Source organism: Cydia strobilella, chromosome 11, assembly GCF_947568885.1.
Source record: "Cydia strobilella chromosome 11, ilCydStro3.1, whole genome shotgun sequence".
In the NCBI taxonomy this organism is placed as follows: Eukaryota; Metazoa; Arthropoda; class Insecta; order Lepidoptera; family Tortricidae; genus Cydia; species Cydia strobilella.
The window spans coordinates 2301601-2327582 of record NC_086051.1 but is presented as its reverse complement, the minus strand read 5'-3'; the positions used below and the strand labels follow the sequence as shown (position 1 = coordinate 2327582).

The window sequence follows — 25982 nt, the reverse complement described above, 5'->3', positions numbered from 1 at the left end:
TATTTGTGTGCTCATCACGAATATTTGTGAGGATTATGGAAGGAAGGAAGTTATCTGTGTGTCTATCTATGTTGTATGTTTGTTTTTATCTACTTGTATACAGGATGGCTGAAAAATAAGTGCATTCCCGTTGCCAGGGAGGTTTTGGGATTATACTGAGCAACTTTTACTATGGGATCAACCACAAAATCGCAAAAAAAAAATTGACCCTTATAGAAACCTCTTATAGACCAGCCAAAATGTATATTCAATACTCAACATTCTAGTATATGTAAATGACTTTCAAGAAAAAGGAAGTTTAAATGTAGTCGAGTGTTTTTAACAATTTACTAGAATATACAATAACCTAGTGGACATAAAGTATCGGCCTGCAAAATATTCCTGGCGCGCCGCGCGTCGCTAAAATGCCCGTCACGGGCATGTATCGATAATATGTCGATTATATCCCGGTTTGGTATTTGGCGCTCGGCGAAATTGGCCTCGATGAAATACCAGGGAGTACATCTATCTATCTATGTAGTTTAAGTTTTTTTCGATCTATTTTTTTTGTAGAACAAAACTAGTAGGTACCAGACCAAACATATATCAATGGTCATGCTAAGTTTCATGTAATTTAAGTATGTCGTTTTCATATTTCATATTTATTTATTGCAACCATGGTTTTATAGGTATTACAAATTCTTGGTAGTTCCACATGGACCCCGTGGGGGCATAGCAATATTACATGCATACTTAGGATCTAATCTTAAAGATTGTAAAAAGAGAAAGTAATTTAGATTGTATGGGAGCGGCTTTTTGCCAACGGGTTCGTCGGGCTTAAATAAGTCGCAGAGTGACCGCTATATAACAAATAAACCAAATTAACGCGTTTATTAAATATATTAAAACGTATCGGGGTCCGGTTGAAACTCCTCGTTATGAAGCGAAACACGTCAATCAATCTTGAGTGAACCATTTTATAATACATACAGTATGTATCTAACCATCGGGCTTTAAATTCAGGGCCCAACACTACTCGCTAAACTGAGCTGCTTTTATTATGGGACCAACCCTAAAATCGCAAATTTTTTGTTTGTTATTGCCATAGAAAACGTCGACATCTCATCAGCCAAAACGTATGAGAGCCAAGTTTTTTTTTACGCGTTTTCGGGGTTGGTCCCATAATAAAAGTAGCTCAGTTTAGCGAGTAGAATCGAGCCCTGAATTTAAAGCCCCATGGTCAGAAACCCCCGTATATTTCCACGGATGTTTAATTTGTTATTGAAAAAAATTAACGAATAACTTATTCAAATATTCTTATTACAGTTCAAAATCCCTGCGCAGCGCCAGCAACATGTTCGTGATAAACCTGGCGATCTTTGACATGATGATGATGCTGGAGATGCCGTTGCTCATCATCAACTCCTTCTACCAGCGGACTGTGGGCTATCAGCTCGGATGCGACATATATGCTGCACTCGGCTCGCTGTCTGGTATTGGAGGTGCTATTACCAATGCCGTGATCGCATTTGATAGATACAAGTAAGTGTACCATCTGCCACCCTGCCCCGCCTTTCTGCTATCGCTCTCCACGGCAACATTTCCATCTTCACCACTTAGATGGTTGGCAGACCTCAACTGCGTTTCTCCAGAAACTTTCTGCCTCGCACAGCTAAACTGTGTAGTGAACTGTCGCCTGCGGTATTTCAGTACCGATAAAGAACCTAAAACGAGACGGAATGTTTAGCCATTTGAGGGTAGATGAAAACATTACACGACTAAATGAAATAGGTTAAAGCCAGAACGATAATGGACAGATCCAGGCAGTTTTCTATTTGGTTGGTTAACTGATAAATGTTTAAGTACCCGAAAATGTAAAAACACATTTTTTACATTTATTTAACTACCTAAAGATACAGACCTAGTGTAAGCTATCTTTAACTAACTTAATTACGGATGTGTTGTCCACCAGAACGATATCCTGCCCGCTGGACGGCCGCATCAACAAAGTGCAGGCGTCCCTTCTCATCGTGTTCACCTGGTTCTGGGCCATGCCCTTCACAATCCTGCCCTGGGTCCAAGTTTGGGGAAAATATGTACCAGGTAAGTAACGATATTCTCATAATAATATCTTCATATAAAGTATAAAAACTAAAATTTTGCGTTAGCCCCTTCTTAACACATTCCTATTCGTTATAATCGTACAAACTTATACTATTTTTGTACTACAATTAAACACCAAAATAAAAATACATCATAATAAAAATTCAAAATACTATTGCCTCTTTATAGTCCTATGGGCCGGTAGAGGATAATAATATACCGGCCATTTTAGATCAACAAATTGTGTATACTTACTTGATACTTTAACTTCCTCCCAGGCTATTCAGTTGAATCAGTTGTTTGGTGTAATTATCGAACAATTAAGTTAAACAACAATAACAACTTTCTTAGATAACCAGTAGCTCGTAGAAATATTAAAATGATTCCAGAAGCGCCTCATTTTGCCAAGCTTTACGCAGCGAACAACACCCTAAGGTTGGAAATTTGAACATATAAGGGTTTGTAATTTATAAACGCGTTACTGACCTATAGCTATAAATCGTTTGTCTTTTTCTGTGATTTTGACTTATGTATTTAGAAGAAAGGGATAAAACATAATTTAACCAAATCAGGCCCGTAAAGTTTTATAGTCTAGGCGTTAAAGTCCTTATACCCCGGCCACATACTCGACGAGTGGCATGGGAAGTAGCGAGGGAAGTAGGCAGAGACGTAGAGTGGCCTCGCTATTCGTCATGCCACTCGTTATGCTAGGACGTCGTACCCACCGTGCGCGTTTTTTGGGGTCAAAGGACCGGCGGCCGCTCTACGTCTCTGCCTACTTCCCTCGCTACTTCCCATGCCACTCGTCGAGTATGTGGCCGGGGAATGAAGTATGGAGCATCGCGATTAATCGCGAGTAGGGCAGTTCGTGGCCGGAGCGGGCAACATCGCGGCAGCGCGAGGAGCAGCGCCAGGAGCAAGCGCGAGGAGCATAGTCTGACCGTGGATATTTTCGCTTGCTCGGGTATCAATATTAGCACGAGCGGTTAAACAACAACTTTGCCCCCTTGTTAAACAAATAACTATTGTCAGACCGCAACCTCTGTTAATGTGAACCTCTATAGGTAATTGAAACAACGTTTGTTTTAACCTGGATAATTGGTACGACTTGCTGGACACAAAATTGCCGGTCCCTTGAGATTTCAGTTATCTAGATTTCACTGTATGTATTTATTATGCGTGTGTCAGTATAAACGTAAATATTCATTTATCAACATCAATGTGATGAATGATGATCCTATTATTGTGAATAAGAAAATGAACTTCAGTATGACGTTTGATGCGTCATAATCATAAAGAACTAATTTTAGTTCCCCAACGGAGTTGGTTGAACTATTGGCGCATCCTCATTCCGTGAACAATATTTCGCACCCACAATTTAACTATTCTTTAAAAAAACCCCTATCAACGCAAAAATTATACAGTATAATGAATCCTATCGCGTTATAAATAAGCAAGATTTTTGTTTGAAAGTAAAGGTGGTGTACGAGATTGTCAAAGTAAGGAGGATTGGGATAATTCGTTACCGAGTGCAAATTGTCAGCATCCGTTGACCGAGCATTGTCTTGTCTAATCTTCGTTGACAAATGAGGCTAATTTTACATTGCGTGCATTAATAATACACGATGAAATTGTTAGTTATGCCCATACCATATTTCCACCAACCGAGATTTCAACCCATTACCGTTACTTATAACATAATTATAGGGAAGGAAAGTAGCAGTCGACAAAGTTCTAATAGAAAGTATGTAGAAAATATCGACCGGCCGCTAAAATAGAACGACGCACATTTCCGCCCTAGCTGTGATATCCGTTTAGTAATGTTGCATTGACGTGCCTAGCCTATTGTCCAAAATATGCAAAATTGGTTTTCAGTATATATTTGGGTCATACAGCTACGTCACGTCTCTCCTGTGGTTACCTTTGCCTACTTATACAAAAGTTAATTATTATAAAACCAAATTTTTAAAACACTTTTTTTTTAGAATCCTTGTTCCAATTCCAATAATTCATTTAATGAGTAAAATTAATTTAGAACATTTAAAACACCTGTTTCTTGAGCCATCGTTGAAGTCGTGTTTTAAACGAGTTTGAAGACAAGGGTTTTATATTTTTTCCGGAATTTATTTGCTAATGTCCTAATCCTAATATTCACCATTCCATTCAACCTTTAGTGCCTTATTTAGAATACGTATTTGACACAACAAAATTATATTGTAAATGTATTGGTCCTGCGCGCTCTTAGGTGCTTAGAGCAAAGGAGATTATAACTGGATATTTATCATGTACATTTTGATTCCATGAGTTGAGACACCATAGAAATCTACCCTCTTTCATACTTGTAATGTAAATTAGGTATTATCCAATAAGGAATACTACGCAAAACTCTGCGTAGAGGGCGTTACTAACACAATGACAAGGCCTACCGCGAAACACGAAAATCTAAAGTTCGGTTTCTGCCTCTCTATCACTCTTGCCTATTCGATCGATAGAGAGGCAGATAACGAAATTTCGATTTTCGCGTTTCGCGGTAGGCCACTTGTACACAAACCGCCTTGATGCATCAATGTCATAATGAAAACTTATCAGAAAACTGTTTAAGGCCTAGTGTGTATAAGTAAATTACTCTATGGTTTTGTATGTGCACTAGTGCTGCACTTTGGCGGCAGAATATTGCAGTAATACTCCCTATTAAATTGGTATTATATTGATTTTGAATCGTGGTGGTGGAGTCGGGCAGCAATAAGCGGAAACGTTAATTGTTTCCTGCAGTTCACCAGAGTGCACTTCATGCGGTTACTTGTTCAGGATATTGCTGCCGACTCTACATACATATTTGTTATAGAACAAGTTAATGTAACACAGAAAGTTATTGATTGTAAAGATATTATAAAATAACTAAATTGTAATATCTATCGTCGAGACACTCGAGACACTTGGTTCGTGAGGCAGAGGCGCACAGATGCCTCACGAGGCGCTCGGCAACGACATTGCGCGACTAATAGCTTAGAGGCTAAGGCATCCATATACAATACCCTATTGTATTGTATTGTATTGTAGTTCGGGCGATTTTCCGCAACTCGACGACTGGCGCCTATTTTGCGTGACATGGGGGTGGGCTAGTCCTGCCAGCCCAGCTCCTCGAGGAAACCTATCAAACCTTTGATGTTGAGTAGGAACTCAGGGAGGTCTCTCGGGGATCCGAGATGTTTTGCGCTGTATGGGGCCACTCCGCTGCACTCCAGCACCACGTGAGAGGCTGTTTCTTCTGTCTCCATGCATCCTCTGCATAGGGGACTGTCTGTGACACCTGTTATAAAAAGATGTTTATTAAATAGTCCATGACCTGTTATGACACTGGTTACCATGCTCAGTCGGGTCTTTCCTAATTGAAGGAGCACCCTTGTGAGCTTTCCGTTGATGCCAGGCATGGCTTGTTTGGCCTGTCTGCATCCAGTCTGGTTTAGCCAATGTTCTGTGTGTAGTTTCCCTGTACGTGCCAGCAGCATTGAGCTACAATACCCTAAGGCGACAATCATAGGTGGGAACGATAGGTCCGTCGCTGTGTCTCGCTCCAACCTATGGTTGTTGCCTTCCTTAGCCTAAGCTAGTCTTGCAATGTCGTGGCCAGCGCGTTAGGGAAGCAACGGGCGACCCCCGCGCCCTCAAGAAAGCTGCCCTTCTCGCGCAGAGAATTGCAATCGCAATCCAGCGCGGGAACGCTGCCTGCGTGATGGGCACCCTACCAAGGGCACAAAATTTTGATAGGTATTTTTAATTTTTAGGTTTAGTTATTTTAATTGTAGTTAGTTTTATATTCATGTTATACACCAATGTACATATTAATATATTTATTCAATCTTATGTAGGTATTGATCAATGTTACAATTCGATGAAAATTAGGGTTGGCAAAACTATCTACCCTAGGGAACCCAAACTTCACCATTGCGGCTCAACTATTATTTTTGGTAAAATACTAGTTAACAGAGAGATCAATATTCAATGAGGATAAACTAGGTTAAGTTATCTTGGGATATAAGGATTGCAAACATTGCCAAACTCCGGTTACGTAGGCCACCAAAAGAAACTTGAAAATTACTTGATCAAAGCCAGTTACGTACGAGTAAAACAAAGTGCTTGACCGAAGCCAGTTAGTGAAGTAAAAAAAAGGTTCGATCAAAACCAGGTTACGAAACCCCGGTTACGTAGGCGGCCGAAAGGGAATCAATTCTTTGAAACCTATAGAAGTGTCCTACGTTGGCGATCTCGTTGCGAACGCGAACGCCGTGGGTCCGCCACGCCGCGCGCCGCGCCGCGCCGCTTTGCTTCGCGTTCGCGAGTTGTTCGCTTACGTAAGACACAGCGTTAGCCTCTTGTTGTACAATGACAATGAGAAGCCTTTAACTCTGTACCCTGCAGTTAGATACTCGTAAATACCTACAGGCTTGTAATTAAACTGATTAATACCCTAAATCCAATATCAAGTTAAGGCGGTTCCCTGAGCCAGTAGGCGAAAAATCTTATATGATCATATTTTTCTGAAAGACGTTGGTATTCGTAGACGTGGTAAAAATATATGTAGTTATACTATTTTTAATTTATAAGCTTCCGATACACGAATTATGACACTTCGCTCGATACAATTAATTCCCAAACTAACCTCTAACTAGGACTTTTAATCCAACTTTACTCGGTTATTTATTACGTGACACTATAAACAAAAAAAAAAACAAAAAACAATCTTATCTTAAATAGTAATTTGAACGCTTTCGAATTTCGATATTGTAAGGCAACGTTTTTAAAATAAATAAAAATCGACAAAATTCGATCGAAATTGGCACTTGGCGCGCATGGTCTTTCCCGTTCATTCTTGCGAAATGTGACAGTGATAGCGGCAAACCCATGGAACGGCCTTAACTAGCAAGGAAATACAAACACCACACTCAAAAGCTGACGCCGCCCTTAATAACTACGCTCAATCATAAATCGTAACGATATTTCACGTGTTTACCAAAATTACGGTTCAATTTCGCGTCTCCGCGAACACCTAATCGTCTCCTAAATTACTGTAATTACGTAGGCGTAAGCGTTTCAACAATAGCATCGTTTGTTTTGTTTTGAATTAGGCCTGAAATTCGTCCCTTTCAGCCGCCCAATTTGCTAAGGTTATTAAAAATTCTTTTAGTATAACTCAACGGGTTGAAGTGTTAAAGATTTGGAATTTGCTTTTGAAAATAGAAAGTTAAAAGCCCAACAGTTTTTCTAATTTTTAGTGTTATTTTTGCGAGAAATGCTCGATCCATCGTCAATTTAACTTCTATTTGACACTAGCTTCTGTCTGCGACTTCGTCCGTGGAATAATGACGATGATTGAAAAAACTAGCCAATGTCCTTTCTCGGGGCCCAAACTACCTCTATACATAATTTTGTACAAATCGGTGCAGCGGTTTAAGCGTGAAGAGGTAACAAACAGACACACTTTCGCATTTATAATATTAAGTATGGATATGTATATCGTCGTTTAGCACCCACAATAAGCCTTATCGAGCTAACTAGCACGAACTAAGTATGTAGATCTGGGCGTAAAAGGAAACTATGAGAAGTTCATGTGAAGATGTATATTGTCGAAGATAATAAGCACTGATACAAATTTAGAGTATTCAGCAGCAAAGTCGAAAAGAATCACGCAACAAAAATTCAATCATTTAAACTTGTTCCACGCGCGTTTATGCATTTACCTATAAAACAAGATTCTTTCAGTTTACGAAGACACATTCTAACATAATATTGTCCTGTTGTATTTGTTTTTATTTATTAACGTAGGTATTACCTACAAATTAAGTATCAAGCAAAACAAGATGAGGAAAGAAGGAACTAGAAGACCTTGTTGCCTAGCGGTAACCAATGACTTTTTCGCATCTTATGGATATCATTTGGTATTTACGTATAGTAGAAAACTTACCACTTTTTAGGTTACCTTTCTTGAAAGGGAGGGGAGGGGTGACACTAATCCTACGCGGCTGAAGCCTCGGGTTTGTTAACCTTTCGTAAGTTAGTATAAAATTTTACTTATTCAAAATTGAACTTAATATTGACGTGCTCTAATTGAATGTAGGTAAATGCGCCGACCAGTGCTAAAGCATACCAAAGGTTAATAATGTAGCTGAAAGTAAATAGTTCGCTTTTATAATACGCTAATAATACATGTAAAAACAATGTGCGTCCTTTTATTGGATACGAATGATCCGGCATAAAACTTGAGCTGAATCCATAAACTAACTTTAACAAAACTTAAATTAGGTACTTGATACCTTCGTGTCGGCTGTCCAGTGTCCAAACTAATAGGATTTTGTTTTGTGGAGTAGTGAAACTAACCGTGAATCATTCAAAACTGTTATCCCTATTGTTTGTTCCAGAGGGTTTCCTGACGACGTGCTCATTCGACTTTCTGACTAACGACCAGGACACGAAGGTGTTCGTGGCCTGCATCTTCATGTGGAGCTACTGCATCCCCATGACGCTCATCTGCTACTTCTACTCACAGCTCTTCAGTGCGGTAAGTTGTTCTAGGGGTTCTGAAGAGGTTGCTTGTGTCAGGAGTGTCGTGGCCTGTTTGTGTGTGCTAATTTTTCTACTCGCAGCTGTTCATCCTAACGTAAGTGAATGAATAATAAAGACCAAGTCCGGGTAGTTTAAACCCGCGCAGTTGGAAGATATTATTCCTATTAAGGATGACTCACCCGAGGCGTCCGACACATCGTTTTCTATGATGGGTGATCACGTGATGCTTTCTAAAAAACGAAGTATCGGACGCCTCAGCTCGGTCCGAGACCGTTCTATCGTGACTCCTTTACCAGGGTGCGTAGCCAACGTGCTATCGTTAACGCTCCGTAGCGAACGAAACGCAACTGTCACTGTCGCTCTAATGGGGAAAAGAGTAATAGATTGAGATGACTACGATACGCAGACTTTAACGATTGGCACCTTGGCTACGCACCCAGTTCTGCCAACCGTCTTGCGACTAGAAACGCAAAATCATGTTCGATACGTCAAGAGTAGATTATTACCTACCTCTAGGTACTGCCATGAAAATTAGACTAAAAAGAGACCTTGTAAATTGTAGAATAATAATCACTCTTGCAGATACTTATTCATTTATTTCCTTTTCTTCATTCCAAGTATTTACAATCACAATAATGTCGACTTACAACCGTTTGTTACCACGACTTCAAATCAACTGAGGGCGTCGGCCACGTGTCGTTTCTATTTATATCCAACCAATCGCCGTTTTTTTCAATTTAAAAACTACCCTTAACTTTAAACAAATTAAGATAAACTATATTATATACCAAAAACTCTACACAATAACCAACAGTGTTACCTTGACTCTGTCAACGTCACTTATTTCCCAATATCCACAACAGTTCCCTAGATATTAATAATCAGAATACCGTCCCACAAATCAATCCTATTGCAATACGGTCGCCACGGAAAGCTTTTTCTTGTTGGCAACGGTCGCTCGCACACACTAACACACACATGTGTTGTGATCGATTCGCCTAAACTTGCCCCTAGGGATTTGGCAAATTCATTTGCGTTCACACGTTTATTTTAGCCGAAGTAAATATGCCCAGTGCGATAAGTGGATGCTTCACTGAGCGTACTTTACTTACATGATCTTTTGTTAATCACGCTAATATCAAATTCAGACTAGTCCAAATCCCCTTAAGTTTATTTGAGTAAGCTACAAACCTTGTAGTTTTATATCTCAGATACCAAGATTGGTAAGAGAAGCCGTGAAATTCACAAATACAAAAATTTCAATCGTGAAGATGGGTTTAAACTGTCAAATGTGTGGAATCCTGTGATTTGTTTGTGTAAAAAACCAGTGATATCCGAATCAAACACGCGTAGTGACACCGTGAGTGTAGTGTAGTGTGTTTGGACAGACCAACGAGTGTGAGCGCGACCGGACCAACAAGTGTGAATGCGACCGTTGGTAACGTTGAAAGTGAACGCAGCCGACGCGCATGAATGAGGGTAGACAGAGCGCTGTCTACACAACTTTGACACCCACCCGCTATCTTCAGTCACCCGTGGACATGATGCATGTAACTGCGTCGAAATATCGGGAGCTCACAAATAATACAAAAGGTAATCATGGTCACGGTTAACAGCTTGATTATCTAAATTTGTCCAACCCAATTTTTGTATAGAAAATTTGTACATAAATTATAGTGAGAGTTAGACCAAGAGAAGTCTGCAACGATTTTGATAGCACACGCGGTGCAAGTGTTATTTTAAACGTCAAACTTCTATGTAATTATGACGTATAAAGATCTTATCACATATTAGTGTAAAAGAGATTGATACTTGACTCCACAGTCAAACTAATTACAGTTTTGTGGAGCTTCGTTAAATTGTAATTATAATAATAATAGAAAAGTCCGGGCCCGCGCCGGGGCGCCTGACACTCTATTTCTATGACAGGCTTGACAGGTGATCTGTGATCACGTGATGCTTTCTATAGAAAACTGATGTGTCGGGCCGACCCGGGCCCGAACCGTTGTAGCGTGAGTCAACCCTAAAGGTATGGAAATAGTTTGAGGCTCGATAAAGAAGATCTAGGATAGTTTTCATCAATCAGTTTTTTTAATAGAGTTTAGGTCAGTGTTTTTTTAAGATGTGCAACCGTAAAATTCTCTAAGGATAAGGCTGAAAATTAACCACTAATAATTTCCCCCACATTTAAAAAAACCGGCCAAGTGCGAGTCGGACTCGCGCACCGAGGGTTCCTTACTTTTTAGTATTTGTTATTATAGCGGCAACAGTAATACATCATCTGTGAAAATTTCAACTGTCTAGCTATCACGGTTCATGAGATAGACAGACGGACAGCGGAGTCTTAGTAATAGGGTCCCGTTTTTACCCTTTGGGTACGGAACCCTAAAAATAGTAGGTAGCCTTATCACTCCTTAAAAGGACAAAAACAAAAAAAAACACATAACACGGGTAGTGTTCCTTTCTCACCAGTCGGATAAACACATTAAAACCCATCAAACGCTTTAATTGAAAAAACTCACATTAAACGACCCGAGAAATGCTCTTACCTGTGATTGATCGTCATTCCAACTAAATAATAAATAAATAAAATAAATATTAGGAGACATCATACACAGATCAACCTAGCCCCAAACTAAGCAAAGCTTGTACTATGGGTGCCAGACGACGATATACATACTTATATAGATAAATACATACTTATGTATATAGATAACACCCATGACTCAGGAACAAATATTTATGTTCATCACACAAATAAATACCCTTACCGGGATTCGAACCCAGGACCATCGGCTTCACAGGCAGGGCCAGACCGGTCGTCGGGCTAATAAACGCCAATTTCATCTCAAACTCTTCAAACCCGCGCTTAATTACAATTAATTCCATTATTGGAATAATGGAAACGATACTCTGGGGCTCTAGGGTAAATCAAACAAAAGAACAAACCTATAATCGGTCGTCCCTTCGGCGGGACCCTCGCACAGAGGTTACAGGTACAGCCGTACCTAATATAACAATTCGATACCCAATCGAAATACGTAGGTGTACTACTTAATATATACAGGGTGGGCACAGGGATTCCGACAGACTTTAACCGTGGATTCCTGGCAGTGTTACGAAAGAAAAATGTTATATCAACATGGGTCCAAAATTGCCTAATTAATTTACTTAATTTCTGGAACAAAATAAATCAATTAACGATAGTACTAACTTGTGAACGTATCTTTAGTTTGAAAGAGTGAAAAAGACAACATGCGACACCAATATGACACTTTATAGTCTAGTTTATAGCAGGTGACAGGTAAGTTTACTATTTTTAACACTTCTGCTTTGCATGTGTGATTGTTTGTGTCTTGGTATGTATGATTACGTCACATAAGGGCGTGTTAGCCTTGAGTTTTTTTAACTTCGAAATTACTTAAATAATTGAATATCTCGTAAATTAGGCTTTCTATGGCATTGTTATATTACTTTTTTTTTATCAAAATAGGCACTAGAATTCATGGTTAAAGTGTGTCGGAATCCCTGTGCCCACCCTGTATAATAAAGAACGATAGGTTTTAAATACTATCAAAACTATATCAATACAACCCAACTAGGGAACATTTCAAACATAATATTTAACTTATATAAAACATTCCTTATTTTCTGTTTAATTTAACAGATTAACTATCATAACTAACTATAGGAGTGTTAGGGTCGGCAACGCGCATGTAACTCCTCTGGAGTTGCAGGCGTACATAGGCTACGGAGACTGCTTAACATCAGGCGGGCCGTATGCTTTTTTGCCACCGACGTAGTATAAAAAAAAACATAAGAACTATCCCTAGCTGTAAAACAGAGGCATTTTTTATAATAAAGAACTTTCTTCGTACCTATTCTGTTTGTTTTCCTGACATAATCTTCTCTTAATACTCACGAGAGCGAATACTTTTCCTGTAACCATTTCGCTCGTATTTTCACCGCTTAACCATCACGGAAGCGAATTTGTCCAATTCTAAAACGATTGCCTTAACGTTCTACTGTATTCCCTGCTGCAGCAAAGCCAATTAAATAGGTCGGAAACGGGTCCTTTCGGGGCTATTACATATCTTTTCGCCGGACACTTTCGGCTATCTTACTAATAAGAGGGACAGGGAAATAATATATGCCTTTCTCTGTCTTACTCAGCAGAAATTGTTCGGAAAAAGGATATGTAATAACCCCTCTTCGAGGATCGTCAACGCACACGGAAGGGAAATTACTTGGTGAAATTCTCAGCTGTCTGGAACAGACCGTCGATTTAGACTAAGGTTATTTAGAGTTCGGTTTACAAAATGCTAGCTTAAGAGGCAAATGATTTTTGGTTTATTTTAATACTAATACATCAGTAGTTAGGTACTAGTTAAACTGTTTTATAGCGATGATAGCCCAGGAACCCCGGGTTAGTGGGATGGTGCAAGTGGCGCTTACCCACTACACAATTATTTTGATGTACCAGTCACTTTTGGATGACGAAAAACAAAAGTTTAAATATGGTACTTAATAGTATTCTTCAAATAGTTTGGGTACGGCGACAGCTGTCATCTTCATACAATTTATAATCTTGTAACGCAAAATTTCGCAAAATTGTATTGTGGTGATAGCTTTCACCGTGTAAGTACCCAAGCTATTTGGAAAATACAATAATCCCAGTAAGTGCTATTTTCTCATTGATCGGAAGGGCAGTTGCTTCTGTAAAAACTAGTGCCGGTCCCAATTTTTGGGATTAGAAAGGAGAGCGGACCACAGGCTTCTCTAGTCAGCCGTTTTTTCCCGGCATTTGTGATACTTGTGGCTTCTTCAGTTGATATTTTCTACTACTGTACTATAACTAATACATCTCTTTAACAGAAAAATCCATAATAAGTATTTTCATTAATGGATAAGAAGTAAGCTTGCAAGTCGTTACTCGTTTAAAGTTTAAAACAGTTTAGTTAAACTCCGTTCGGCTGTCGGGCGCAAAACTTCGTCTCGCTAGTTTTTAGGGTTCCATACCCAAAGGGTAAAAACGGGACCCTATTACTAAGACTCCGCTGTCCGTCTGTCCGTCTGTCTGTCTGTCTGTTACCAGGCTGTATCTCATGAACCGTGATACCTAGACAGTTAAAATTTTCACAGATGATGTATTTCAGTTGCCGCTATAACAACAAATACTAAAAACAGAATAATATACATATTTAAATGGGGCTCCCATACAACAAACGTGATTTTTTTGCTGTTTTTTTTCGTAATGGTACGGAACCCTTCGTGCGCGAGTCCGACTCGTACTTGGCCGGTTTTTTAATATTCTTAACTCGGTCAGTATTCCGTGGATTCGATTTACATGCGAAAACATGTATAATGTACTTACATAATATACTTGACTGGTAGAGATTAGAGAATGCCTTAAGGCATTAAGTCCGCTATTTGTACTTATTTTTATTGTGCAATAATGTTTAAGTAAATAAATAAAACGTTACGTGGCGATGGCTTTTACTTAATATAGAAACATATTTGGCCGAAAAGCCATTGCGTGCCGCCGCGAACAGCGCACAAGTGTATTTTGTTATGAAAATGTTTTTTCTGCCAAATTGATACAAACCGAACTGTTGCTAAAATTTAGTGTTTTATCTAGAATTTGTAATTTGCACTCGCGTTCGCGGCTTCGCGCCGCGATTCGCGCATGAGTGTGGAGGGCCCTATAGGATGAGTGTTCTATTGCGTAATGCGTTTAATTTTAAATAAACTGTTGGTACGTAAACTATTTTCATATACCTACCTATATTTCTCATGGTTCGCGCCCGATCTGCAACAACTGCAAAGGCTGTCACAGGGGCACATTTCTTCACCTACCTGTAATGTTTCTATGACAATAACTCTTTGTCATAAAAACACTACATGTCCCCCATCAGCATTCAAACTTGTAATACCAATCAGCCTTGCAAATTTTAAGTAAAGAAGTCTATGTTAGGGCTTCTTTAATTAAAATTTAATTAGCGACAAACAATTTGGATAACAGAATGGCTACAGTGGGCAACCTCTTTTTATAGAATTGTTAGAAGAAAGAACTGCGGGCTTACACAAAACGATAGAAACATAACGATTGTAAAGTTTCTCGCCTCCAACAAGAGCGTAGGCGAATACTGTACAAAATCGTGATTAAAAGTACCTAAATATAAATAAACAAGTTATTTTTCAAGAATGTATTTACCATTTTCTTTTCAATAAAATCAACAACCAATACAATAGCGTCGCGAAGAGAGTGCAGGGTGCTAGAAAATAAAATCTGTAAAATGTACATGTGGTAATTTCATTTTATTGTAAATTTTATTGAAAAATTTGTATTCAATAAATACATAAATAAAGTAAGAAACGTCGGGATGTATTATAACTTCAATTCACTCGATATAATCCGTTTTCAGTTTTATTTCATGAGTAACTATCGCGGTAACCGAAGACAATATTAAAGTATGAAACAAATTTTACTTACAAATAAATAGTTGCAGCAAGTTCGCGAACAGCGAGCTGATGAGATTAATAACAGTTCTAAACTAGATCGCAGCAGGATAGTTTCCATCGCGGGTTAATTTGAGTGAAAGATGCATTCGGGCTGCGGCATTCAGTCGGGTGGCTGTCAAATAGTTAACTTGTACTAGTTGTACTTTATGCAGTTAGGGACGGGAGTTTAGTCTATTTGATTCGTGTATCGGTCGTATTCCTACTAAATAACTATGAATGTAATATGGTAATAATATAGTTCCAAACTAGATCGCAACGAGGTAGTTTCAATGGCGGGTTTATTTGAGTGAAAGATGCATTCGGGCTGCGGTATTCAGTCAGGCGGCTGTCAAATATAGTTAACTTGTACTTTATGCAATTAGGGACGGGAGTTGAGTCTTTTGGAATATTTCCTTACTTAATACAAAAACAGTTGCTTTTCATTCCTCCTAATATACCTACATCCTACCTTATATTTCTCTCGCATCGCGTAACTTGTTAACGCGCGGTAAGGTGCTACGTAATTTTTTCCGCTACATATAAAATCTACGGTGTGCTACGCCTTTCCACAGCTGTGCGTGAACACCTAATTATACCGTGACTACTTACCTATATCAATAAATAAAAGCAAATCCTGACTTGTACAATGTAATATTATTTTGCACAACCATAGAGAATAAGAGGGTGCTCGTCACTACATATATAATTAAAAACTCATTTAGGTACAATAATAAGTTTTACTAGACTTATATTGACCGGGATATAGACCGTGATTAGTTGATTACCTTAAACCGACCGTGATTAAATAATACAAAAGGTAATCACGGTCTATATCCCGGTCAATATAAGTCTGACTAGTGAAACTAACCGTGAATCATTCACAACTTTGCGAAAACTTATTTGTAATTTTTTAATTTTATTTCAAAACATACAAAGACTACACTAAACATGAACGTATAATATAAATTAAAATTAACTTAATTTAAAATCCTATTAAGAGTAAGTTTAATTAAAAAATCAAGAATCTGAAAGGTTATTTTTTACTGAATGTTTAGAACTAATAAATTACTTCTTAAGAAAATATGTTTTAAACTGAGAAAGTTCTTTTTCAACTCCCGATTGGCGAGTAAGTTCAAAGTTTTAAACCAAGTTAGTAACTCACGATAGTTTAACCAATCCTTTTAAACTTGGATAATAGATATATTTCGCTATAAATAGTATTTAAACTGAAGTAGAAGTCATAGAAACTGAAAAGTGACCAAGACACCCAGTGCGTTCGACCCTGCATTAAGTACTTTTTCTTAAACATAGACTCCTTAACTCCAAAAAATCTTTTTAATTTAAGATTAGTAGTTAAGTTCTGTAAATATTGCATGTCTTTTTAATGAAATAAACAGTTTTTTTTTTTCGTATATAAAATCTATAGAACTTTAGAACCGACTTTTATAGAACAAACTGAAGGAGTGTTATTATACCTAATATACCTAAACGTCGAAATTTTCATAGAAATTTTACATTAATGATGGCATCGCCACGGGGTCCCTTTGTTTGACATAATTATTGAAAGTCATAATGTAATGATTGTCCTATTATCATTAGTCATAATTCTGAAACCGTTAACTTTTCAGGATTTTTCTCATGTTATCCTATATTAGGTTAGGTTAGGTTTGTTTTATGGCAACCCTGAAAAGTTACGCGTTTCTGAGAAAAACCAAATTATGACTAACGAAAATGTGGACAAACATGTGGACATTATGACTTAAAACTATATGAAACAATAGAGACCCCATTTTAGACCTTTTAATAGTAATAGTAGAGACCTTTTAATTGCAAATGCCACGCAGAGTTAGCTTGGTGATAAGCAGTAGTGATAAATACTTAAAATAATACAAATCAAATTAAATAGTTCTATTAGTTAAACAGTATACAGATTATATTTTCAACCTTTAGCCATATTGTGCGAGATCCATTTTTAGGTCATACTCAGCAACTTTTACTATGGCACCAAACCCGTTATCGCGATAATTTTTTTTTATTTTGTACCAGATTTTTTATTCGGGGTTTAGGCACAGATTATATATAGGTAATTTTAGGTATTTATTTAATCTTTATTGCAAAAAAGAAAACACGTCGTACACAGGCTAACCTATAGCCATAAGTGATTCTCTACCAATACATTTTTGGGCAACGCAGATAATAAGTTGTTGGGTTGGGACTATAGCAAAAATTACTCAGTATGACCTACTAAGTATATTCAACTCGAAAAATATGGCTAAGTGTTGTAAAAACACGATACTCTAAATCTCGGTAGCAAGGCTAAACCTAAGTATTAAGTAACCAATGTTTTCGCGAAGTGGCATTAGGTATTTGTATTTGAATCGAATGCACGAATTCCTAAACGGAATGGCTCTGGAATGTTATAAAGGAGAAAACGGCGAGCCCGGGCTTGTATCGGCAACCACTGTCGGTAGATTAGAAACAGTACGCTTATAAAGCTCGATACACACAGAAGCGTAGCAGCACGTCTTCAGCTCCCTGCGTAAACACGCACATGCAAATAATTTTTTAAATACCTATCTATTATAAATTAATAATTAATTCTTTAATTTATAATAATAAAAAAAACTTTATTAAAAAGATGACAATAACCATATACATTAATTGCATTGTATACAACAAAATTATGACTACATGCTTATAAAATAAAACGACTTAAACTTTACCTACCTAGAAAAAATAAAAGTTTGTTACAGGGGTTTTAATCCCTGTAACAAACCCTGTCCACGCAAGGTGCCCATCACGCAGGCAGTATTCCCGCGCTGTATCGCGATAGCGAGCCCTTGACAGAAAAGCTGCCCGCGCGAAAGCATAGCAAGGAAGCGTAGGGATGGAGCTACATACAATTACTTAAATATCGAATACTTAAGACCGTCTCCGAGAGCCTGTACAGCCCCATTTTTCGTTACTGGTCATCCGTTCACCATAGCGAGAACAAAAAGTATATATAGAATAAATATAAGACTAGTCATATGGCGACTGAAGCAACTCTTAGTTTAAGTTAGATAATAATATTATATTATAGCATAATAATTTTTTATATGGACTATTTTGTCTGAAATAAAGTGATTTTATTTTATTTATTTAATTACATACTAGCATACACCGAGCTCAAGATAGAGCGATTTGGAGATTGGAGAGCACTGGTGAAGTGTGTCCACAGGCGTCACGTTCCTCAGTCATGAGGATACGATAAAGAAGCAGTATCATAGAACGAACCTACTGTTAACTACGGGGTAGTGTGCCCCAGCTCCGTACGTCTGCCTCTTTATTCGTTCCCATTGTGCACAATCGCGGACGGAATCGGGTTAGCAATTTTCTTCATAATACAGGTAATCTTCGCTGCCCCTGACAGATGTACTGAACTCGTAATTCTACGAGACCCCGCGGAGGCCATTTTTTCTTGTTTAATGTTTATGCCGGACGCGGACGCGGTTACGTTCCTTGTCAATTTTTTTTTAATAATAAGAAAGAAGATAAGGTAGATAGGTACGCTTGCTCTATTTAAGAAAACACGCGTTTTTCGTCACCGATAACAACAATATTTAATAATCTACGTAGTAAGTTTACACATGCTTAAATAATTTGTTTGCTTTGGAACTTATAGTCAAATAACACATTAAAATTCAAAGGATTTTTTGTTGATAATATTTAGTTGATTGCGCTATACATTATGTACCTATAACAAAAGAGGTCATACTCATTCGTTTTTCCTGTAGACATCGCAAAGTTAAGGGGCTACTGCAGCAGCGAATGCCGGTTCGTAAACCACGCCCGATAGCTTCTTCCCTTTTCTTTTTACGCTGCACCCTTACAGGCGAGATAATTTTTTTCAGTACTTGAGACCCAAATAAGAAAAACAGGATAAAAACAAACTTGGTGGCTCCACTTTTTAAATCCACCCTTGGGTCCTAAAGACCAATCCTGCCAAATAAATATTTGGTTCACGAAACGCCGTATTTTATGAGCTACAAGGGTCACTACTATACGCTTGTCTCTACACGATGGGCCATCATACTGGCCCACTGAGATGGACCCGCGTGCAGAGAGGGTAGCGGTGTCGGATGGCTTATGGCGCGGCGGGATGGCGATGGGATGGCCACGGTGTCGGTTTTTCGTCCGCACATCAAAGTTAGTGGGATAGTGCGTACACATCTACACGTGACCAATTCCATAGTGCGTGCCCTCAATCATCGCATGGCCATCTCGCTGGGCCATCGTGTAAAGGAGCCATAACCATCACATAGCCATCTCGCTGGTCCAGCGCTGGGCCATCGTGTAGAGGAGCCAATAGTCGTAGAAAATACATTAAATATCAATCCGCCATTTTGACCTCGGCCTGCCACATTGCCGCTCTAAGTTATATTTACTCCTAGACGTTGTTTACCTTTTACCCCTATATATCGATCGGAAATTAATAACGCGTCCATGCGATACATAGTTGCAGCTGAAGTTGCAATGCAAATAACATAGTATGGGCGCAACGCACGCTATTGATTCAGAATGCAGCCGCAGACCGCTGAAATGTAACTAGCAACCAATAGCACATAATATTGTTGTCGGTTACCGCCATTACGCCATAGCGAAACATATCTATAGTTGGTTAAGCAAATCTTGTCAGTAGAAAAAGGCGGCAAATTTAAAAAACGTAGGCGCGAAGGTTTATCGTCCCATAGAAAATTTTAATTTCGCGCCGTGCACTGAAAAAAGTCTGGCCCCGTAGACAACATGCCACACACAACATTATGGATATGCACAACATGTAACACTAATATAGAAGTGATAGAGACACAAAGCGATTCGATGCCGAAGAGATAGCGATTGTCACCTTGCCCATGATTTCCATCCAGCGGAACTGACGGCCATTTAGTTGCTATGCACCGCTTTCTCTTCGCAGTGTTGTTGACAGCCAACAGCCAACAGTGACTGCAATGGGCGCTACTCGCTTTGATTCGATTGCTCGATTTGATTTGAGCGGAGATCAATCAACCAATAGCATTTGGTTCTCTTCTCCGCTATTGATTGCTATTGGTTGATTACCGCACGTCTCTCATCTTCGCCCGTCTCTTCCTCAGTGGAAAGACAGCCTTAAAGCGAGGTGTGTAATCATAGTCTTGTATATAAATTTCGCAATTTTATATTTAATATTAAAATCATTTTAATATAGGTACCATCCAAGTTAACTGCAGCGATTTTGATAGCACAGACTGCAAGTTTTATTTATACGTCATTATTTCATAGAAGTTTAACGTACCTATAAAATAACTTGCACAGTCTGTCCTATCAAAACCGCTGCAGAGTTATCTTGGTCTAACTCTCTTCGTGTCTCGTGTTATGTTTGTTTTATAGTAGTTAAAATAATATAATAATATCGGTTAGGGTCGGCAACGTGTAATATCTCCGGTGTTGCAGGCGTCCATAGGCTACGGTAACTGCTTACCATCAGGCGGGCCGTATGCTTGATTGCCACCGACGTGGTATAAAAAAATATATATATACAATATCACTTGCCACTGCACTAAGATATTTAAATATAAAAAATAGGTACCTAAATATTTATCTTAATCGTCCTAAATTGACATTAGAATATTTGAACTCATGAACATAAATGGCATTGTACAAAATCCCAAATTATTCGAATTTGATTCAAAGAAGGCTGCCATTATATCTAGGCTTCTTTTAATTAAGTAATATTCTTAAGGGTTTTCGCCGAACCAACCAATTTAAAAGCTGTTTAAGACTGAAGATATTATAATAAGTAAATAGATGGTATGTTTTTCAAATGTATCCAGATCTCTTTGAATCGGGGTTTCGCAGTGAAATTAATTTATTTTGTGATCAAAGCGAATTCAGTCGTATTCTGCTGATTAAACTAAGTAAAGCTGGAGAAAGACGCGTATTCGATATTTAGACCTATGTAAATAAATATTAATCAATTTCTAAACGAAATTAATAACTAGCTTAAATCTAAAATAGGCCCTTAGGATAATTATAATACCAAGGATGCTGGCGGCATTTCCTCGCTGTATCGCAATGCTGATACGTTGTGCGCGGATGCCGCCAGCTCTTCGGTCACCAGCTCTCCAGCTCCTTACAATGGGAAAGTAACACTGTTTGTCTGTCTATATGTCTGTCAGTCTGTCTGTATGTTGCTTTAACCGCTGAACCGATTTAGAAGAAAGGTTCCGAAATAGTTTGAGGCGTGGGAAAAGACAGTATAGTTTTAGACGAAGTCACAAGCAGAAGCATATTTTCAATACATATTTAAATTTAATTAATAAATATTAGGGGACATCTTACACAGATCAATCTAGCCCAAAACTAAGCAAAGCTAATTACTAACTATATAAGCTTGTATCAAAAACGTACTGTAACCTGTATATAAAATTGATTAATTTTGCAGAAATCGCGAAGCGTTCGGTTGACGTGTTTTACGGTCAAAGGGTTTCTTATTCTTATTTGAAGCCTTTCTAAACTAACGTTATTCTTCCAGGTACGCCTTCACGAGCGTATGCTCCAAGAGCAAGCCAAGAAAATGAACGTGAAGTCACTGGCGGCGAATAAGGAGGACGCTGGCAAGAGCGTCGAAATCCGCATCGCTAAAGTAGCCTTCACTATTTTCTTCCTCTTCGTCTGCGCCTGGACGCCGTACGCGTTCGTTGCGATGACTGGAGCCTTTGGAGACAGGTAATTCTCCATTGGAATGTGTCGACATCTTCTTTGCCAAAGCTATCTACTCTACCATCAAGCCATTGTCACATCAACGTCTAGTTAGGGCTCTTTCCCACTGAACATCCCACTTTTTGCGGATACGGTTGTCTGCAGGATCCCGCAAACAGAATGCTCTTGTAAACGTTACTATATAATAACGTATAATACTAAAACGAGATCCTGCAGAAAACTGTACACGCAAAAAACGAGATGTTTAGTGGAAAACCCTTATGTCTGACGCCTTCAGAGACAGCTCGTTAGGTAAGTATATGTGTATAGGTAATATAATAAAGAGATACCTACAAGAGTGAGTAGTAGATTCGTATCGCGAAGGCCGCGCACATTAAGAAAAAATCATCATTGAACCCGAAGAGCATCTCGCAAGTCAATTAACCTAAAATTACTTACCTAACTCTTTATTTATTTACAGGAGTATACTGACGCCAGTGGCCACGATGATCCCAGCGGTGTGCGCTAAAGTGGTGTCCTGTATAGACCCATGGGTGTACGCCATCAACCACCCCAGATACAGGTCAGTCATAACTTGTAAGGTGATTTAATGAACAGGCGTATTCACAGCGCGTTGGCCAGATTTAATAAAGTAGGCCAACTAAACTGAATTTTTACAGTCCCTGAATGTTTGTTTACATTCTTTATCTCGTCATGTTGACTTTACTTTAAAAGTAGTTTAAGTAAATTATATTGGTGTTTTCCAGGGCCGAGCTAGAGAAGCGCCTGCCATGGCTGGGCGTGCGCGAACAGGACCCTGACGCAGTGTCCCGCACCACCAGCGTCAACACGACCACCACGGGACCCCAGGTTGAGGCTTAGGACCCTGATGCCGTGTCCACCACCAGCGTCAACACCGTCACCACGGGACCCCAGGTTGAGGCTTAGGGTCCCGACGCCGCGTCCTCCAGCGTCAACAACGCCACCACGGGACCTCAGGTTGAGGCCTAAACACTTGAACAATCCTGTCCTGTCTTTTTAACTATAGAACTCCCATGAGACTCAAACACAGAAATAAATATACCATAGAAGACGCAAATGCATCTACTTCGCGTGTCCGAACCAAGCGTCGAGGTTGACCGTCGCTCTTTACAGTCCACGCCGCCGGTTGTTGCAGCCGGACGTCCGTGAAAACTTAAAAAATGCTTCGTTGCATGATAATTAACTGCAACAGCCCAAAAATTGCGAGCACCCAAAGGCAAGTACATATTTCCTACCACAGTTTGCCACCGTCGTGGTATAAAAAAAAAAGTCATTTTAAAATTATATTATGCGTAAATTTTGTATGGAAAAGTCGGCACGCTTAGTTTCAATACAAATCGTGGTATTTGCGTCATCTAGCGTATATATTAAATCTGTGGACTCAAACATATTAAAACCCGTGACCGTGTCGTTGCTCCGTGAAGAGGATCCTCGTAAATTGGATCGAAACATGTGGAGCTATTCGACTGAATAATACGTGAGTGACCCGTTTTAAAATAATTTTAATCTGTCCTGTCTCATGCTGGGCCACACGAAACGCGTTAATTATAGCGTTAATTCAACGTCTTTCATACGGCCTCACTGGGATTATCGCGATAATCAACGGCGTTTCCCGCCGTTCCCCGTTAGTGTGGCCCCAGCATTATGTAATCAGTACAAATCTCATGTGCAGCAGCAAGGCAACCGTAGACAGTGTAGACACCGATGTTTATATTTATGCCCCAAATTAAGGCAATGTTTCTTATTGTCACTTTTCAGAGCTGCTGTTTCAAATCACGGCACATGGTGTCGTCCCCCTCCCCCCCTAAGATTTGCAGGACTTCTTTAATTAAACCGCCATATAATGGGGCGTCCCGGAAGTAAAGAGACAAATTTATTTTCAAAATATGAAATGTAAGGTAAAGATTAAAAGTAATGATTTTGGTTGAAAGTAGTCACAAAGTTAATTAACTTATTAGATTCATACCGAATTTGCTCCTACGACAACTGAAATATTTTTTTCTTAGATTTTTCGCGGCCTGTCATACTACGGCTTTTCCCGATTTTGCAGCCACTCCTTTTGCCATACAAAGTATTTCCAAAAAAATTGGCTTTTGGTACAATTTTTTGGTCCTAAGTCACATCTATACGACTGAATGGAAGTTAATGAATGGTTGTACGGAAAAGTTTCCTTCATAAGCATCATTGGGATTCGTCGGAACATAGGTTCAATCGTCAATAAATCGTTGAGTATTTTTTTCAGCTAACTTTTATAAACTTATTGGTTACCTCTTTTGGTATGCACCTCTTGGTCCTTTACATAACTAGAAGCAGTTTGTTGCGCATATGGTTTTAAACCTAGATCGTTCTTTTTTCATTCTGGCGACAGACGGCTTTGATACTTTTAATTTATCCGCTGCCACTCTGACGGACGTTAAAGGAGTCTTATCAAAATAGATTTAACTCTGTTAATATATATTTTGAGGTACCGTGATTTTCCTATTTCTAACCGGAATCTTCTTAAAACTAATTCCACCGGTTTCTTCATAAAGTCTTATTATTGTATAATGTATATACACAGTTTGTCTAGCTTTTACTTGAAAAAAGTGTTTTACTCTATCCTTTTTTATTTATTTATTTAATAAAATACAGAGTATTCTTACAATAATCATAGGCCCGCAAAACTCAATAAAGAGTTTGACTGTTTTAGTACGAGACTCGTAAAATAAAGGCAATTTTGAATAATCCTATTAACAAGTGCTTCATATTCTGATCATTCATTTTGAAAAACTAATACGCAGTAACGAAATTAAATGACACTTTAAATGACAGATAACGAAATCGTAGATGCAACGACACCAAAACTTTTCTTTTGTTTTAATAATACTTTCTGCTAGTAAGACTTTGAAAGTTGTCTCTTTACTTCCGGGACAGCCTTTAGTTAACTTAAATTCTTGTTTTATTACGTAGGTACTTATCTGACATGCCTAAATAAATAAAAATACAAATAAATAAAATAAACAAACAAATAAAAAAATAAGTGAATAATAAATAAATAAGTGAGTGGTTCTATCTATCTATCTATACCTAAACTACCTAATTGATTACAACAATATTCAGATAAAGTAATTATAAGTGTGGCTTACTCGTACCTCCTATTCATTTCTATTACTCAATTCAAGGTTTTACCTATCAGATCACAGTGAATTTTACAAATGTATAAACATACATTCCAAATTACCTACAAAATGAGACAATAGAAAAACCTTAAATGAATGAATCAAACATCAAGATTATTTAAAAACGTATTCGGGTAAAAATAACATATTCTATCATGTAGATTAAAAAAGGATTTTTCAAAGCAGAATATTAGCGTTCGTCCCTCGGGGCTCTCAATAATGGAAGCCTTAACGCATCTGTATTTCAAATTCAATGGATTGCTGTTTGTTATCAAATAAATTCATTTACTTAAAAAGCTTTTAGTAATTCGAGAAAAGCATTAATTTTGATGGTTAATTTTTTAGGTATCTTTTATTTAGAAAGACGAGCTTCAATTTAGAATTTAATTAGAGTAATGAAATATTTCAATGCCTATTTTAATGGATTGAGATTTGTATAGATTGCATTATTATTTTGTATTATATATTAAGTAAGTATTTATTATTGATATACTTTGAGTACGAATCTCTGATTCACATAATTTTAATACTTATTATTATATCGGATCTTTGATTAAAGACTAATGACCGGCTGCCCTAATGGATTCTGATGACGCTATATTTTTTTTACAATGGAAGCAAAATATAAAATTACAAAAAAAATGTACGGACCGATCCCGACGACAATGGCTAACGACTTTGAAGCAAATAAAATTGAATATTGCAAACAATTTGGGTTGTTTTGTTTTTTCCGAATATCCTAACCAAATCCAGCGGCCGTAGCACGGTGTCATTTTTATCACCTGTCACCATGCCTGTCACGTTCTAACAAGTATGTAAGTGCGAAAGTGACTGGCATAGTGACAGGCGATAAAAATGGAACCATGCTGCCACCGCTGAAGTACCTAAGGATTTTTAAATTTGTACTAGGAAGGTTGAAAT

The 25982-nt window shown here is 38.3% G+C and overlaps 1 protein-coding gene across 1 annotated transcript in view; it reads left to right on the top strand.

Annotated features, from left to right (window-relative positions):
• Positions 1 to 25771, top strand: part of LOC134745381 (opsin-3) — a 32403-nt gene extending 6632 nt beyond the window's left edge. The window contains exons 3-9 of the mRNA XM_063679419.1: positions 1306 to 1521; positions 1952 to 2082; positions 8499 to 8638; positions 21695 to 21888; positions 22343 to 22444; positions 22629 to 22713; positions 22843 to 25771. Of these exons, the coding sequence (XP_063535489.1) occupies positions 1306 to 1521; positions 1952 to 2082; positions 8499 to 8638; positions 21695 to 21888; positions 22343 to 22444; positions 22629 to 22713; positions 22843 to 22872 (898 nt within the window). The 3' untranslated portion in view covers positions 22873 to 25771. The remainder of the gene's footprint in view (positions 1 to 1305; positions 1522 to 1951; positions 2083 to 8498; positions 8639 to 21694; positions 21889 to 22342; positions 22445 to 22628; positions 22714 to 22842) is intronic.
• The last annotated feature ends 211 nt before the right edge of the window (positions 25772 to 25982 follow it).